The sequence below is a fragment of the Engraulis encrasicolus genome, chromosome 13 (genome assembly GCF_034702125.1).
Source record: "Engraulis encrasicolus isolate BLACKSEA-1 chromosome 13, IST_EnEncr_1.0, whole genome shotgun sequence".
Lineage (NCBI taxonomy): Eukaryota > Metazoa > Chordata > Actinopteri > Clupeiformes > Engraulidae > Engraulis > Engraulis encrasicolus.
The window spans coordinates 52366973-52384581 of NC_085869.1; the positions used below are offsets into that span (position 1 = coordinate 52366973).

Below are 17609 nucleotides of genomic sequence, written 5' to 3' on the forward strand. Positions count from 1 at the left end.
GAGTCAAAAGGAAGGAGTGATAAGACACTTACGTTTCCCTCAGCCAGGGCGGCGATGACGTTCCCCAGGGCAGAGAGGGACTTATTGATATTTTTAGCTTCGTCCAGCACCGAGCCTTCTGCCCCAGTTTTACTGACCTTCAAAGCAAAAAACACAATGATGAACACACGTCCTTGGAAGAGGCAGGGCTGAGTAATGACACTGTAGGCTGTACATAAAGGTCTATATTGGAAGTGTTGATGGTCCTTGGGAAGGTAAGGCTGAAGGGCTGACAGTAGATATTGGGGGTGGTGGTGGTAATAGAGAAACGAGTGAGGGGGGTCTTGACAGTGTTTCGCCCATGGGCCCTGTCTGCAATTGTTCCGCCACTGATTGGGGGGAGGGGGTGTACGGTGGAGCAGGGCTTTGGAGATGTGAGGCCTGACAGTGGTACATGGCGAGGGAGTGGAGGTGGCGATGGACGGGGGAGTGAGGAGACTGTAGACTGTTCTCTGTAGCCCTTCATGTGATGGTAGGGGGTGTAGGGTGTAAGCTCCTTGGCAGGGTGGTAGCGTACCTATGTTCCCCGGATCCTAGATATTGGGGCCATTTTTCTTTAAAGAAAACTGTTCTATGTTCTAACCCTGCCCAAAACCATCCCTAAACTTAACCTGTCAGTAGCGCAATGTTTCCAGGTTTTCAAATTGTGCCCTGACCAAAACTATCCCTTAACCTAACCTATCACAGGTTAGGTGCAACCACAACCTGCGCTTTGCCGTGCGGCAGCAGTCTACTAGGAAGCAGTGGGGATCATAGACCCCTTTTTTGAGAAAAAGGCTCATAAATTCCCCGGTTGCGGGGAACATAGGCATGACCCCGGCGGGGTAAGGCTGACAGGCTGACAGCTGCACTTGGGAGTGGTTGTGGTGATGGACAATGGAGTTATGAGACTTAAGTCTGAATCTGAATAAATATTTAAAACGATACAAATGAGCCATTGTTTTGAAAGGTTCTTTTGCAAGGAATGTGCCAGTAAGATCTGGATCTTGTCAAAGACCCACTAATCCCACCAGACAGGGGTATGCCATCACTGCCATTTACTGTTAAATCTATGACACTTAATAGTTCAAACAATACAATGCAACAAACTTGTTTCCATGGTAGGCCTACTGATAAATTTACTGATGTACACGATGCATGCAGCATATATCAATTATTCTTTTCAGGATTTGTGTAGGGAAACCTTGGCTCATATCCAATCACAACCCTTGTTTTTCTTAATAAGTCTCACCTGGGACACACCCATTGCTAACGAGCAGCAGGCCACAGTGCTGAGTGTGTGACACTATTTAAATGACTCCAGAGTGTTGGTGGTATACAGGTTATCTTTCATCCAGACTGTTGGTATCTTTCACTGTAGTCGGCATCATGAGAGTCCCAGTTCTGGTTGTGTTTGTTGTGCTGCTTAATGCTTTAGTCTGTGATGGTGAGTAGTTTTAAAATTATTTGTCCTTGTTAAGTATAGAAAATGGCCATGCAGGATTTTTTTTGTAACCTCTCAGCTTCTCCTCCAGTTCTCAGTTCTCTAGTTAGGTCTAGAGTTTCTCCAGCCAAAGGAAATAGTCACCAAAAGGGTCACTAATTTTGTTTTAAAGATTTTTCAAAAGTCCATAGTCCTCGACCTTTATTTGGGACACATTCAAAAGTTGGAGGATCGGCATAACTACAAGTGTTCATATTTCACTCCATTCCATTACAATAGTTGTTGTTTTCCAGATAGGGTGGAGATGTAAAACTACATTTTATATTCTCTATGCATGTGTATTCATATGCATTGTGGTGTTCATCTCATGATGTGGGGAAACCTTGAATCTGTTCTAATCACATCCTCATTTTACTTAATGAGTCTCACCTGGGACGCACCTATACTCCTGAATAGAGATTACCAACGTGACGTCATTGCCCCAACAGACTTTTGTCTGTTTTTTCTTGTTTAAAGGACTAGGATTGGCGGACCAAGACCACGCTCTAACATGCGCTAGAATTTGATTTGCTCAAGATTGGGGCAAGAGGCATTTCCGACACATTTAAATGCCATTTGCCCCAATTTGTCACGTGTCTTGTTAACCTCTATAGTGAAAAGTGTGGCCCTTTTTTAGTTCTGGAGTCATGAGGGCCCTTGTCTTGGTTTTTGTAATTATGCTTAATGCATTCTACTGATTTTGAAACCATTCCTTCAGAACTTGGTGTACAAATTGTGCTGGCAGGCTTTGTGTAACCTTTCTGTTTCTGTTGTCAGTTTCCTCAGCTCCGGTTAAAGGGATTTCTCCAGGCAAAGGCAAGGATCAACAAAAAGGTATGATTATTTTGCAAAAATGGTCACATAGTTGCTCATTAGTCTTAGTCACTGCAATGTGCTGTAGGATTGGCATTATGGACTTCTGATTTCATTGCATTAATATCCTTTGACATGTGACTTGGCAGATCAACAGATCCAGACCAGACCCACACCACAGCAGCCCAAAGGTACAGTAATGGGTTGTGGAGTGGGCACCTGTGTTCTCTGTGTAGTTCTTTGTTACAGTAGGTGAACACAGTGAGGAGGCAGGTGTAATAGTTTCCCATGTAATTATTTGGGGTCATCCCTATGTTCCCCAGGTCCTATGTTCTCAGGGTCCTATGTTCCCCTCAACCGTTGAACTTAGGACCCTTTTTTTCAAAAAAGGGTTCTATGTTCCCTGCTGCTTCCAAGTACTGTAGACTGCTGCCACATGGCAAAGCGCAGGTTGTTGTTGCTCTTCTGACCGGTTAGATTTAGGAATAGTTTTGGTCAGGGCACAAATTTACAAATCAGAAACATTGCATTACTGACGGGTTAGGTTTAGGGATTTGTTTTGGGAAGGGCACAATTTGAAAACTCAAACATAAAATGTGGGGAACATGGGACCCTTTTTTAGAAAAGGTCCTAAGGTCCCATACAAAGACAGGGGAACATAGGACCTGGGGAACATGGGTACGCTCCCAATTACTTAACTTGACTGGTCTATTGTGTGACCCTGACTCTAATGAGGATGGGGATGACTGCTCAAACACAAAATAATGGACATAGACTTGTATTTCTATTGGTTCTTTACAGTGTGTAGTGTAGTAGACCATGACATGGATGTAGAAATTGTGCATGCAGACTGTTTTGTAATCTCCCGATTTCTGTTGCCAGTTTCCACTTATCCGGTTAAGGATGTTTCTCCAGGCAAAGGGAAGGATCAACAAAAGGGTATGCCTGTAGACTTTGAACAAATTGGTCACATTGTTGCCCAAGCAAAGGTTGTTGTAAGCCATACCCTTGGATCTTTTTAGTAGGACCACCTCTACTATACTGGAGGATTGGCATTATACAGACTGCAAGACCTCTGATTTAAAATAGTTTGCCTTATTGTTTGCCAGATCAATTGAGTGAAGATGATGTGGCTGCTACCACAGCAAACCATCCCTTCGATGAAACCACACCAGAATCTACAGGTAAGAAACATTTTTTTTGTTTCTGTTCTTCATGAAGTTTGTTCTAACTGGTGAACAAATTGAGTATGTATTAGCATATCAAATGTAAGTGTGTGTCTCATAATAATTTGATCACTGAACTATTAAGCGCTGAATCATGTGATGCTTATGTGGCTACTGCTCAAGCACCAAATACTTAGCCTGGTTCACACCAGACGGTGTATGTGTAGCTTCGGCGCCCCCTGGCGGAGCAGAGCTTCACACACTACCGTCTGGTACACAGCCATAGATTACGCTCCGTCTCCAACCAGAAAATAGGCTGAGAATTTATTACTTCTGCACGGCCTCCTCACCAACAAATTCCTTCAAAAACCTTCCTGTTAATCTTTAAAGAGTCAATATAGTCTCTAATCTGTCTTGTGACTCCTCAATGTGAGTTACCGTTTATATTTAAGAAATAAATGCTCCGTCTATTTTCTGGTTGGAGACGGAGCGTGCTCTATGGCTGTGTACCAGACGGTAGTGTGTGTAGCTCTGCTCCGCCAGGGGGCGCCAAAGCTACACACACACCGGCTGGTGTGAACCAGGCTACCAAATACTCAGGTCTACTTACTACTTCTGGTCAATTGTAAACTACAGTTCACTATTTGTAGTCATGACATTGAAACCTCAACTTTTAATGTCTACACTTGGCTTACAAAAACAGCACATCTTTGGCCAATAAGACCCTCAATCATTGATCCATGTTGCTCTATCTGCAGAGCCTGAGAGCAGAGATGTGGATGAGGCTGATGGCCAAGGTGATGACAACAGTAGCCAAGGTGATGGCGATAGCAGCCAGGCTGCGGGAGATGATGGCCTAAGTGACGATGAGGATTCTAATGGCAATTCCTCTGAGGAAGGTATGGAGCAAGATGTTCATGATAAGCCTTCCTTACACACAGATGAAGCGGCCACAAGTTCCCCCAAAAATAAGATCACCATGGAGGGTACTCGTAATATGCCACAACTGCCAGCAATGCTTCTGATTGATTCCCTTGCATAACCCAGGTGAAGATGACACTGACAGCCAAGCTGAAGATGGCCAAGGAGACAGCGCTGAGGATTCTGATGGCCAGTCTTCTGAGGATTCTGATGGCCAGTCTTCTGAGGATTCTGATGGCCAGTCTTCTGAGGATTCTGATGGCCAGTCTTCTGAGGATTCTGATGGCCAGTCTTCTGAGGATTCTGATGGCCAGTCTTCTGAGGATTCTGATGGCCAGTCTTCTGATGGCCAGTCCTCTGAGGAAGGTAGGGAACAAGATGTTTTGCAAACCCTCCACAGTCATTTATGGTGTAATTGTTAGGAAGGTGCTGTTTGAATCTGCATATTTGGAGTCTTCGCTTTCCAGTAGGAACAATGTATTCCTACACCTTCAACCATGACTGAACTGCACTTCAGCAGGACGCCCAACCTCATTGTTCCAGGAAATGAGTTCCATAGCTGCAAGTCACAGAATATCAGCTACGTGTATAGTAGGAATGATGAAATGTAGGAAGTTCCTGGTAATCTCATAGCTGTCTGCACAGTTTATTCTAACTGCAAATACTTTTGTGTCATATTTCAGGTAACACCAATGAGGACAACGTGTCCCCAGAAAGCCGTATAGTTAGAAGATGGTGACCGGTTTTCATGATTTAAGTGAGCTCTTGTTCTATCCTGTGTATTTTAGTGATTCCCTTAATGTTACCATTGTCCAAATGTAAACAGGGTAATGTGTTGCAAAGTTTGTGTGCAGTGACTTTGGGTATCATTCATCCTCATCTGAAAATGCCCCCCCACTTAGGAACTGCTGTCCACCCAACCAGGGACCGGGTGATCGCCGAAAAAGATGCTGTCGCTAGGAGACACTGAATCTCTTGCACAACTAACTAGACTGGTCTGTCCTCTTGTTGCCGCTTGACTTTAATGTATGACCTTTTGGACAAGAAATAAAAAGAATAAATCCATGTTTGTCTCTCCAGTCTTGTCTGCATGCTCCAACTAAATCTAATGACTAGCTATCTCAGATGGTGCCGTTCCTTGGCTGGGAGGCCTAGGTGGTTATGGGACTAGACGGTGTATGCACCCTCCAGTGGGGTGGGAGGGTGGATGGGAAGGGAGTGACATTGTTGACACGACATTACATTAGACCGTCATCAGTCTAGTGTGTCATTACCCGGGTGCCCTATGCAGAGGCCGCATGAGTGAGGATGCTGACGGTCAGGTTTAATCATTGCCAAACAAGAAATGGGATCGTCAAGTCACATTCATCTGGAGTGAGTCTCACTCTCTTAGTCTTAAGCGCAAATTGGTCTGCACACGTTGTCTGTTGGGTCTGGTCGCGGTCCAGCTTTGTGGTTATGGATGTGATTTCCTTCTACATTGCGACCACTGAGGCCATCATTAAGCAATGTTTCTTTCTAGCTTAGTTACCTTAGTATTTTTACACAAACTGCAAAGGCAATGGACTACTGCTATCCTTATTTGACAAACCTAAGTTTTTACGTGCAGAAAATAAAAGCATGGAAACATTTTTGGGTGTTTTTACGTTTAGTGAAATATGAAAGTCAGACTGCAGGCATTGTGCCGTGAGGCATTGCTTTTTTTGTTACTAATTCAGTCTGACCATGGATATCAGTGGTGGTGATGGAGAAAAGGAGTGATGCGACTACATTGCAAGAGACCCCTTGGAGCCCGGGCCCTCGCGCATTATTGGTGGGGGCCCTATTTTGACCTTGGCAGGCTGTATGTGGGGGCCTATCAATGTTTTGTCATTGGGCCCCGTGTGCAATTGTTACGCCACTGATTGGGGGGAGGGGGTGTACGGTGGAGCATGGCCTTGGAGAGGTGAGGCCTGACAGTGGCGAGTGACGATGGACGGGGAGTGAGTAGATGAGACTGTACCAGAGACGGTCTTATACGAGACGAAACACTCATGAAACCTTCCATAGCAATGAACGAGAGCATTTGGCTACGCGAAAATGGCGTTTGCCGGCGTCACTCCCACCTGTCCGGTAACGAGAGCCAATTGCTCGCTGAGCTGCGCTGTCACTTATCCAATCATCTCGACGCAAGTGCAAACGTAAACATTTACGACAGCTCGTACCTAATCGGTTTGTTTGTTGGCGGCCATGTGGTTTGTTTGCCATCCGTGGAAACTTAATTGTGAATTGGGCAGAGAGCGCAACTCGACCATTAATCACCTTTCTGCGCCCATCCAAAATGCAGGTGCAGGACAAAGGGACAGATAATCACGGTTCAAACAAAAACGGCCGTGTGGTGTGCATAGGCTGAAAACAAATAAGTAAGAAAAAGCAAAACGGGAGCAAGTCTGCAAGACATTCAACTTTGTTCAGTTTAGCTTTTTTCTTATATTTTTCACCGTTGGCCATAACTATTATCAGTTTATAGGCAACAACATGATAGGCCTATCACAATTTAAAACACCAATTTTGAGGCAGGCTACATCATTCATTTATTCAATAGCCTATTTTTTTATTATTACTGATTGTGCTTACTACTTTGGCTATCAGAAAATAAATCCAGTGTTCTTTTCTGTACGATGAGCGAAGATGCCCGTTTGACAGCTGGCCGGAAGAGGTGAAGTCGACGCAACTTGCTCCCAATTTCTCTGTTGCTCCCACAGGCCGCAAAACAGAACGTTGTCGTGGAATGTTGCGCATGCGCAGATCAAAAATAGCATAAAGAAAAACGCTGTTTTAAAGTGTTTCTTTCATGTTTCGGTCATTCTAAGACTGCCATCAAAACCAATTTTTCATTGTGATTCCAACCATATGAGTTGTGTATCGCTGTGTTGTCCCACTGTCACACACATTATTTCCCCCATTCATTCTTATATACCCCATCACTGACTAATCTCAAATAGTCAGTTTGAGGCGTAGCCAAGATGGCCGCCGAGTGATGGGACTTATGGGAACAGACTTTGACTGTACTCTGTAGCCCTTCATGTGATGGTAGGGGGTGTAGGGTGTAGGCCCTTGGAGAGGTAAGGCAGACAGGCTAACAGCTACACTAGGGCAGAGCCATACAGAGGGGAGAGTCGGGCAATCTCCACTGTGTCCTAGGGCCGACTTCCACATTAGCAAAATTAGCTGTTTAGCGTCTCAGAACTGCTTAAGCGTTCGATGTTAGTGCCTAGAAGTGGGGGTAGCACACAACAAATGCGATGCGATGCAATGCAGAGAATATGACAAGACTTGCCGTTCGTAGTAATAACTTAAGATAAACATCACAGATGGTAAAACTGTTGTGATTATCATCACCGAGACAGTTAATAGTTGACATATTTGTGGTGATTACCCAGCAGTATAGTTCGTTAGTCCTTATTTTTGGCTTTTAAGGTGATGGTTCTATGTTGAGTCTATGGAAAGACAGCCGCTTTAGGCACGACCTTATCTCGTTGAAAGGCGGGGCTGCAATTTAATTCCTGGTCCTCCAATCTCGCAACTCTCCCCTCTGTATGGCTCTGCACTAGGGAGTGGTTGTGGTGATGGACAATGGAGTTATGAGACTGCATTCTTAAACACTGAATAAATATTTAAAAACAGAAAAATGAGCCAGTCTTTTGAAAGGCATGTGCCACTAAGATCTGGATCTTCTCAAAGATCAACTAATCCCACCAGACAATGGGTATGCCATCAATGCCATTTACTGTTACATCTATCACACTTAAATAGTCCTAAAAATATAATGTAACAAATTTTGTTTCCATGGCAGGCCTACTGATAAATGTATAAGTAAGTACACCATGCATACAGCATATACTAATTATTCTTTTCAGGATTTATGTTGGGAAACCTTGGCTCATATCCAATCACAATCCTTGTTTTACTTAACACACAGAGGTCTAATTGCCCTTGAGAGGGCAATTTGACATGTCTCCAAAAACAAATCTGTAACTCTGTGAGTTTTTGTCATTGAAAAATATACGTTACACCATTAGAAACCTCAGACCTTCCAGATTTCAAATACAGTGAGTCCAATAACTATTTGATCCCTTGCTGATTTTTTTGGTTTGCCTACTAACAAAGACATGATCAGTCAATAAATGTTATGATAATATGTATTATAATATGGAGATACAGAATATCAATAAGAAAATCCAGAAATTAACTTAAGAGAATATATGTTAATTTATTTCCATTTCATCGAGCAAAATAAGTATTTGATCCCCTGCCAACTGATAACAATTCTGGGCCCACTGACCAGATGGGCACTTCCGATCAACTTGTAATCTGAATTTAAGACACCTGTACATACTAACATGCATAAAATACACATTGAATCAGAAGCAGTCCATAGTATGAGTGAATCAGTCACACCCCAACCTCACCAGCATGGGAAAGACCAAAGAGCGGTCAAATCATATCAGGGACAAGATTTTGGACCTTAACAAAGATTACATGGGCTGCAAAGCCACAAGAAAGAGACTGGGTATGAATGACCCAACTGTTGATGCATTTCTTCCAAAATGTGAGGAATATCCATCAGGACTATCCATCAGCCTGCCTGGGGTTCTATACAAGATTTGACCTTTTGTAGGGATTTGATAATCAGAGAACAGAAAGAAAGCACCCTAGACCTGTACGGGATGAACTAGGCAATGATATCAAAGCTACTGGGACCAAAATCACTGAGAAAACTACTGGTAGCACTTAATGCCACAGAGGTTTAAAATCCTGTAGTGCACACATGGTACCTCTACTTCAGAAGGAACCTGTGCAGTCCCACCTGAGGTTTGCCAACGGACATCAGACTGGTTTAGGATATGATAAGGAGGTGCTGTAGTCAGATGAAACCAAAATCAAGCTATTTGGCATCAACACAATTCAATGTGTTTTGAGAAGGAGAACTGCTGTCTATGATCCCAAGAACACCCTCCTCACCATCATGCATGAAAGTGGTATCATTATGGTTTGAGGGTGTTTGTCTGGCCAAGGCACAAGACAACTTCACATCGTCAACAAATGGATGGAGGGAGACGTGTAACGCGCAATCCTGAGTGCCAATGTCCTTTTCTCCACCACTACACTGAATGTGGGCCATTTTTGATCTCCCAACATGACAATAATACACAACATACAGTCAAAGCAACGAAGGAGTGGCTCAATAAGAAGCATATTAAAGTCGTGAAGTGGCCTAGACAGTCTCCAAATATTAACCCTATTGTAATTCTATGGAGGGAACTGAACCTCCCATTTGCCAAGCTACAGCCACAAACTATTAATGTTTTAGAGATAATCTGCAAAGAAAAATGGCCAAAAAACTTTTCTACTATATGCACAAACATTGTCATCAACTAAAAGAAGCATCTGACCTCAGTGCTAGACAACTAGGGCTTTGCCACAAATCACTTTATCTTCTTTAGCTAGAGGGGTCAAATACTTATTTGCCTAAATTAAATACAAATAAATTAAAATATATTATTTAAAGTTATTTTCTGAAATTTCTTTTTGATGTTCTGTCTCTCCATGTTTGAATACATATTATCATAAATTTATAGACTGATCATGTCTTTATTAGTGGGCAAACCAGCAAAATCAGCAAGGGATCAAATACATATTGGACTCACTGTATATATATATTAAATAAATTATATAGCTGGCCCAATTTAAAGAAAGTGAAAAGAAATCTTCGCATATTCTGTACTCTCTGCCTGTAGCAGCCACACCTATAGCTATTCACATGTAAAGTACCGGTGCTTGAGTGGCTATTCAGAGGTGACAACACGCCCCTTTCAGCTAGGGTACATACATAGCCATGCTGCTCACTTGGCCACAGGACAAAGAGAGTGACAGGGGGGTGTGTTATCAGAGCACATGGAGATTGACAGGGGGGTGTGGGCCATTAGAGGTTTTTCACACCTATCTCATTAGTATTCAAATGAGACAGGCAGTGGCCTGACATAGTGTTTCTTTTTTGCATTTTGTATGAAAACAACAAAACATTTCTAAATGCCGGAACAATAGGAAAAGTTGGAGGGCTACAGCGTTTTTGGTTGGTAGTCCGAAGGTGCTCTTTGGTCAAAAAATAGGATGCAAAAGAAACTAGGTATCCAAGGCACTCTTCCCAAAAAAGTTAAAATAGCTTTATTAAATGGCTAGATCATTATAGAAAAGTTAAAAACGCCAACATGTTTCGGCCAAGGAGTGGCCTTCATCAGGGCAGAGTCAATTGACTTTTTTGGGAAGAGTGCCTTGGATACCTCGTTTCTTTTACATTTCTAAATGCCCTTTTTACTTTTATGCAGCCAACACATTTGTTTACAAGATTCAAACTTCAAAAGTCTTGGCTAGATATATTTATTGTGTGTTTTCTTGCACTTTTTGAAGACCTCTGAAACCTGTTTTTTTGTACAGTTGTGTTTATACTCAATTTAAATAAAACATGTTTGTATGACATCCAATTTTCTTTCAGATTATTTATTGTCAGGCTTTTCAGAATACAACCATATATTTCACTTTTGCATAGATGCTTACTGTTAGTTGAAAATACTTGAGAATGTCAGGGTGGTGCAAGCAGCCTAAAAGCCTCTGAAAGGCCTTAGACCTCAGAGGGTTAATGAGTCTCACCTGGGACACACCCATTGCTAACGAGCAGGGCCACAGTGCTGAGTGTGTGACACTATTTAAGGGACTCCAGAGTGCTGGTGGTATACAGGCTATCTTTCATCCAGACTCCAGACTCTTGTTCGTATCTTTCATTGTAGTCGGCATCATGAGATTCCCAGTTCTGGTTGTGCTGGTCGTGCTGCTTAATGCTTTAGTCTGTGATGGTGAGTAGTTTTAAAATTATTTGTCATTGCTAGATATAGAAAATGGCCATGCAGGATTTTTTGTAACCTCTCGGCTTCTGCTTCAGTTCTCTAGTTAAGTCTACAGTTTCTCCAGCCAAAGCAAACAGTCACCAAAAGGGTCACTAATTTTATTGAAAAGTCCTTAGTCCTCGACCTTCCTTTGGCACACATTCAAAAGTTGGAGGATCGGCGTAGCTACAAGTGTTCATATTTCACTCCATTCAATTAAAATAGTTATTTTCCAGGTAGGCTGGAGATGTAAAACTACATTTTATATACTCAATGCATGTGTATTCATTGCGGTGTTCTTTTCATGATGTGGGGAAACCTTCAATCTCTTATAATCGCATCATTTTACTTAACGAGTCTCACCTGGGGGACACCTATACTCCTGAGTAGTGAAAAGCATGGCACTTAAGTTCTGGAGTCATGAGGGCCCTTTCATTAGTTTTTGTAATTGTGCTTAATGTATTGGGCTGGTTTTGAAACAATTCCCTCATAACTTGGTGTACAAATAGTGCTGGCAGGCTTTGTGTAACCTTTCTGTTTCTGTTGTCAGTTTCTTCAACTCCGGTTAAAGGGATTTCTCCAGGCAAAAGCTAGGATCAACAAAAAGGTATGATTATTTTGGACAAATTGGTCACATTGTTGCTCAAAGATCATTAGTCTTAGTCACTGCAATGTGCTGTAGGATTGGCATTATGGACTTGTGATTTCATTGCATTAATATCCTCTGACCTGTTACTTGGCAGATCAACAGATCCAGACCAGACCCACACCACAGCAGCCCAAAGGTAAGGTAATGAGTTGTGGAGTGGGCACCTGTGTTCTCTGTGTAGTTCTTTGTTACAGTAGGTGAACACAGAGAGGAGCCAGGTGTAATCGTTTCCCGTGTAATCATTTAACTGAACTGGCCTATTATGTGACCCTGAGTCTAGTGGGGATGATGGGATGACTGCTCAAACACCAAATAGACATCGACCACTTGTATTGGCTCTCAACATTGTGTAGTGTAGTAGTAGGGCGTGGATGTAGAAATTGTGCATGCAGACTGTTGTGTAATCTCCCCATTTCTGTTGCCAGTTTCCACTTATCCGGTTAAGGATGTTTCTCCAGGCAAAGGGAAGGATCAACAAAAGGGTATGCCTGTAGACTTTGAACAAATTGGGTCACAATGTTGCCCAAGGAAAGGTCGTTGTAAGCCATACCCTTGGATGTTTTGAGTAGGACTACCTCTACTATACTGGATGCTTGGCATTATACAGACTGCAAGACCTGATTTTAAATCTCTGAACTTATTGTTTGCCAGATCAATTGAGTGAAGATGATGTGACTGCTACCACTGCACACACTCCCTTGGATGAAACCACACCAGAATCTACAGGTACAGAAACCTTTCTTAATGATTACTGTGAAGCAAGTTTCTGTTTTCTTCATTAAGTTTGTTCTTACTGGTGAACAAGTTGAGGATGAAGTATTAACATATCAAATAAAAGTGTATCTCATTATAATTTGTTCACTGCACTATTAAGCGCTGAATCATGTGGGGCTGCTCAAGCACCAAATACTGAGGCCTACTTACTACTTCTGGTCAATTGTAAACTACAGTTCACTATTTGTAGACCTGATATTGAAACCTCCACTTTTGATGTCTACACTCGGATCAATGATTGAGTGTCTTATTACCCAAAGATGTGGTGTTTTTTGAAAGCCATGCTCTTTCTGCAGAACATAACCTAGATGTGGATGAGGATGATGGCCAAGGTGATGACGACAGTAGCCAAGGTGATGGCGATAGCAGCCAGGCTGCGGGAGATGATGGCCTAAGTGACGATGAGGATTCTAATGGCAATTCCTCTGAGGAAGGTATGGAGCAAGATGTTCATGATAAGCCTTCCTTACACACAGATGAAGCGGCCACAAGTTCCCCCAAAAATAAGATCACCATGGAGGGTACTCGTAATATGCCACAACTGCCAGCAATGCTTCTGATTGATTCCCTTGCATAACCCAGGTGAAGATGACACTGACAGCCAAGCTGAAGATGGCCAAGGAGACAGCGCTGAGGATTCTGATGGCCAGTCTTCTGAGGATTCTGATGGCCAGTCTTCTGAGGATTCTGATGGCCAGTCTTCTGAGGATTCTGATGGCCAGTCTTCTGATGGCCAGTCCTCTGAGGAAGGTAGGGAACAAGATGTTTTGCAAACCCTCCACAGTCATTTATGGTGTAATTGTTAGGAAGGTGCTGTTTGAATCTGCATATTTGGAGTCTTCGCTTTCCAGTAGGAACAATGTATTCCTACACCTTCAACCATGACTGAACTGCACTTCAGCAGGACGCCCAACCTCATTGTTCCAGGAAATGAGTTCCATAGCTGCAAGTCACAGAATATCCGCTATGTGTATAGTAGGAATCATGAAATGTAGGAAGTTCCTGGTAATCTCATAGCTGTCTGCACAGTTTATTCTAACTGCAACTACTTTTGTCATATTTCAGGTAACACCAATGAGGACAACGTGTCCCCAGAAAGCCGTATAGTTAGAAGAAGATGGTGACCGGTTTTCATGATTTAAGTGAGCTCTTGTTCTATCCTGTGTATTTTAGTGATTCCCTTAATGTTACCATTGTCCAAATGTAAACAGGGTAATGTGTTGCAAAGTTTGTGTGCAGTGACTTTGGGTATCATTCATCCTCATCTGAAAATGCCCCCCCACTTAGGAACTGCTGTCCACCCAACCAGGGACCGGGTGATCGCCGAAAAAGATGCTGTCGCTAGGAGACACTGAATCTCTTGCACAACTAACTAGACTGGTCTGTCCTCTTGTTGCCGCTTGACTTTAATGTATGACCTTTTGGACAAGAAATAAAAAGAATAAATCCATGTTTGTCTCTCCAGTCTTGTCTGCATGCTCCAACTAAATCTAATGACTAGCTATCTCAGATGGTGCCGTTCCTTGGCTGGGAGGCCTAGGTGGTTATGGGACTAGACGGTGTATGCACCCTCCAGTGGGGTGGGAGGGTGGATGGGAAGGGAGTGACATTGTTGACACGACATTACATTAGACCGTCATCAGTCTAGTGTGTCATTACCCGGGTGCCCTATGCAGAGGCCGCATGAGTGAGGATGCTGACGGTCAGGTTTAATCATTGCCAAACAAGAAATGGGATCGTCAAGTCACATTCATCTGGAGTGAGTCTCACTCTCTTAGTCTTAAGGGCAAATTGGTCTGCACACGTTGTCTGTTGGGTCTGGTCGCGGTCCAGCTTTGTGGTTATGGATGTGATTTCCTTCTACATTGCGACCACTGAGGCCATCATTAAGCAATGTTTCTTTCTAGCCCGGTTAGCTAGGTATTTTCACACAAACTGCAAAGGCAATGGACTACTGCTATCCTTATTTGACAAACCTAAGTTTTTACGTGCAGAAAATAAAAGCATGGAAACATTTTTGGGTGTTTTTACGTTTAGTGAAATATGAAAGTCAGACTGCAGGCATTGTGCCGTGAGGCATTGCTTTTTTTGTTACTAATTCAGTCTGACCATGGATATCAGTGGTGGTGATGGAGAAAAGGAGTGATACGACTACATTGCAAGAGACCCCTTGGAGCCCGGGCCCTCGCGCATTATTGGTGGGGGCCCTATTTTGACCTTGGCAGGCTGTATGTGGGGGCCTATCAATGTTTTGTCATTGGGCCCCGTGTGCAATTGTTACGCCACTGATTGGGGGGAGGGGGTGTACGGTGGAGCATGGCCTTGGAGAGGTGAGGCCTGACAGTGGCGAGTGACGATGGACGGGGAGTGAGTAGATGAGACTGTACCAGAGACGGTCTTATACGAGACGAAACACTCATGAAACCTTCCATAGCAATGAACGAGAGCATTTGGCTACGCGAAAATGGCGTTTGCCGGCGTCACTCCCACCTGTCCGGTAACGAGAGCCAATTGCTCGCTGAGCTGCGCTGTCACTTATCCAATCATCTCGACGCAAGTGCAAACGTAAACCTTTACGACTGCTCGTACCTAATCGGTTTGTTTGTTGGCGGCCATGTGGTTTGTTTGCCATCCGTGGAAACTTAATTGTGAATTGGGCAGAGAGCGCAACTCGACCATTAATCACCTTTCTGCGCCCATCCAAAATGCAGGTGCAGGACAAAGGGACAGATAATCACGGTTCAAACAAAAACGGCCGTGTGGTGTGCATAGGCTGAAAACAAATAAGTAAGAAAAAGCAAAACGGGAGCAAGTCTGCAAGACATTCAACTTTGTTCAGTTTAGCTTTTTTCTTATATTTTTCACCGTTGGCCATAACTATTATCAGTTTATAGGCAACAACATGATAGGCCTATCACAATTTAAAACACCAATTTTGAGGCAGGCTACATCATTCATTTATTCAATAGCCTATTTTTTTATTATTACTGATTGTGCTTACTACTTTGGCTATCAGAAAATAAATCCAGTGTTCTTTTCTGTACGATGAGCGAAGATGCCCGTTTGACAGCTGGCCGGAAGAGGTGAAGTCGACGCAACTTGCTCCCAATTTCTCTGTTGCTCCCACAGGCCGCAAAACAGAACGTTGTCGTGGAATGTTGCGCATGCGCAGATCAAAAATAGCATAAAGAAAAACGCTGTTTTAAAGTGTTTCTTTCATGTTTCGGTCATTCTAAGACTGCCATCAAAACCAATTTTTCATTGTGATTCCAACCATATGAGTTGTGTATCGCTGTGTTGTCCCACTGTCACACACATTATTTCCCCCATTCATTCTTATATACCCCATCACTGACTAATCTCAAATAGTCAGTTTGAGGCGTAGCCAAGATGGCCGCCGAGTGATGGGACTTATGGGAACAGACTTTGACTGTACTCTGTAGCCCTTCATGTGATGGTAGGGGGTGTAGGGTGTAGGCCCTTGGAGAGGTAAGGCAGACAGGCTAACAGCTACACTAGGGCAGAGCCATACAGAGGGGAGAGTCGGGCAATCTCCACTGTGTCCTAGGGCCGACTTCCACATTAGCAAAATTAGCTGTTTAGCGTCTCAGAACTGCTTAAGCGTTCGATGTTAGTGCCTAGAAGTGGGGGTAGCACACAACAAATGCGATGCGATGCAATGCAGAGAATATGACAAGACTTGCCGTTCGTAGTAATAACTTAAGATAAACATCACAGATGGTAAAACTGTTGTGATTATCATCACCGAGACAGTTAATAGTTGACATATTTGTGGTGATTACCCAGCAGTATAGTTCGTTAGTCCTTATTTTTGGCTTTTAAGGTGATGGTTCTATGTTGAGTCTATGGAAAGACAGCCGCTTTAGGCACGACCTTATCTCGTTGAAAGGCGGGGCTGCAATTTAATTCCTGGTCCTCCAATCTCGCAACTCTCCCCTCTGTATGGCTCTGCACTAGGGAGTGGTTGTGGTGATGGACAATGGAGTTATGAGACTGCATTCTTAAACACTGAATAAATATTTAAAAACAGAAAAATGAGCCAGTCTTTTGAAAGGCATGTGCCACTAAGATCTGGATCTTCTCAAAGATCAACTAATCCCACCAGACAATGGGTATGCCATCAATGCCATTTACTGTTACATCTATCACACTTAAATAGTCCTAAAAATATAATGTAACAAATTTTGTTTCCATGGCAGGCCTACTGATAAATGTATAAGTAAGTACACCATGCATACAGCATATACTAATTATTCTTTTCAGGATTTATGTTGGGAAACCTTGGCTCATATCCAATCACAATCCTTGTTTTACTTAACACACAGAGGTCTAATTGCCCTTGAGAGGGCAATTTGACATGTCTCCAAAAACAAATCTGTAACTCTGTGAGTTTTTGTCATTGAAAAATATACGTTACACCATTAGAAACCTCAGACCTTTTCAGATTTCAAATATATATATATTAAATAAATGATATAGCTGGCCCAATTTAAAGAAAGTGAAAAGAAATCTTCGCATATTCTGTACTCTCTGCCTGTAGCAGCCACACCTATAGCTATTCACATGTAAAGTACCGGTGCTTGAGTGGCTATTCAGAGGTGACAACACGCCCCTTTCAGCTAGGGTACATACATAGCCATGCTGCTCACTTGGCCACAGGACAAAGAGAGTGACAGGGGGGTGTACTATCAGAGCACATGGAGATTGACAGGGGGGTGTGGGCCATTAGAGGTTTTTCACACCTATCTCATTAGTATTCAAATGAGACAGGCAGTGGCCTGACATAGTGTTTCTTTTTTGCATTTTGTATGAAAACAACAAAACATTTCTAAATGCCGGAA

At 43.0% G+C, this 17609-nt stretch overlaps 3 protein-coding genes across 3 annotated transcripts in view; 2 read left to right on the forward strand and 1 right to left on the reverse strand.

The window, feature by feature from the left end:
• The window catches only part of kif5c (kinesin family member 5C), an 81219-nt gene that overhangs the window by 38288 nt on the left and 25322 nt on the right, over positions 1 to 17609 (reverse strand). The window contains exon 9 of the mRNA XM_063214704.1: positions 33 to 137. Within this exon, the coding sequence (XP_063070774.1) occupies positions 33 to 137 (105 nt within the window). The remainder of the gene's footprint in view (positions 1 to 32; positions 138 to 17609) is intronic.
• LOC134461370 (clumping factor B-like) lies at positions 1347 to 5466 on the forward strand. Its single transcript, XM_063214233.1, has 9 exons — positions 1347 to 1465; positions 2279 to 2335; positions 2464 to 2505; positions 3197 to 3253; positions 3424 to 3498; positions 4239 to 4379; positions 4528 to 4767; positions 5085 to 5158; positions 5304 to 5466. The coding sequence occupies exons 1-8, from the start codon at positions 1408 to 1410 to the stop codon at positions 5138 to 5140; spliced, it is 726 nt and encodes a 241-aa protein (XP_063070303.1). The 5' UTR covers positions 1347 to 1407; the 3' UTR covers positions 5141 to 5158; positions 5304 to 5466.
• On the forward strand, positions 11237 to 14197 carry LOC134461445 (clumping factor A-like). Its single transcript, XM_063214376.1, has 7 exons — positions 11237 to 11294; positions 12068 to 12109; positions 12399 to 12455; positions 12625 to 12699; positions 13044 to 13181; positions 13330 to 13497; positions 14035 to 14197. The coding sequence occupies exons 1-7, from the start codon at positions 11237 to 11239 to the stop codon at positions 14100 to 14102; spliced, it is 606 nt and encodes a 201-aa protein (XP_063070446.1). The 3' UTR covers positions 14103 to 14197.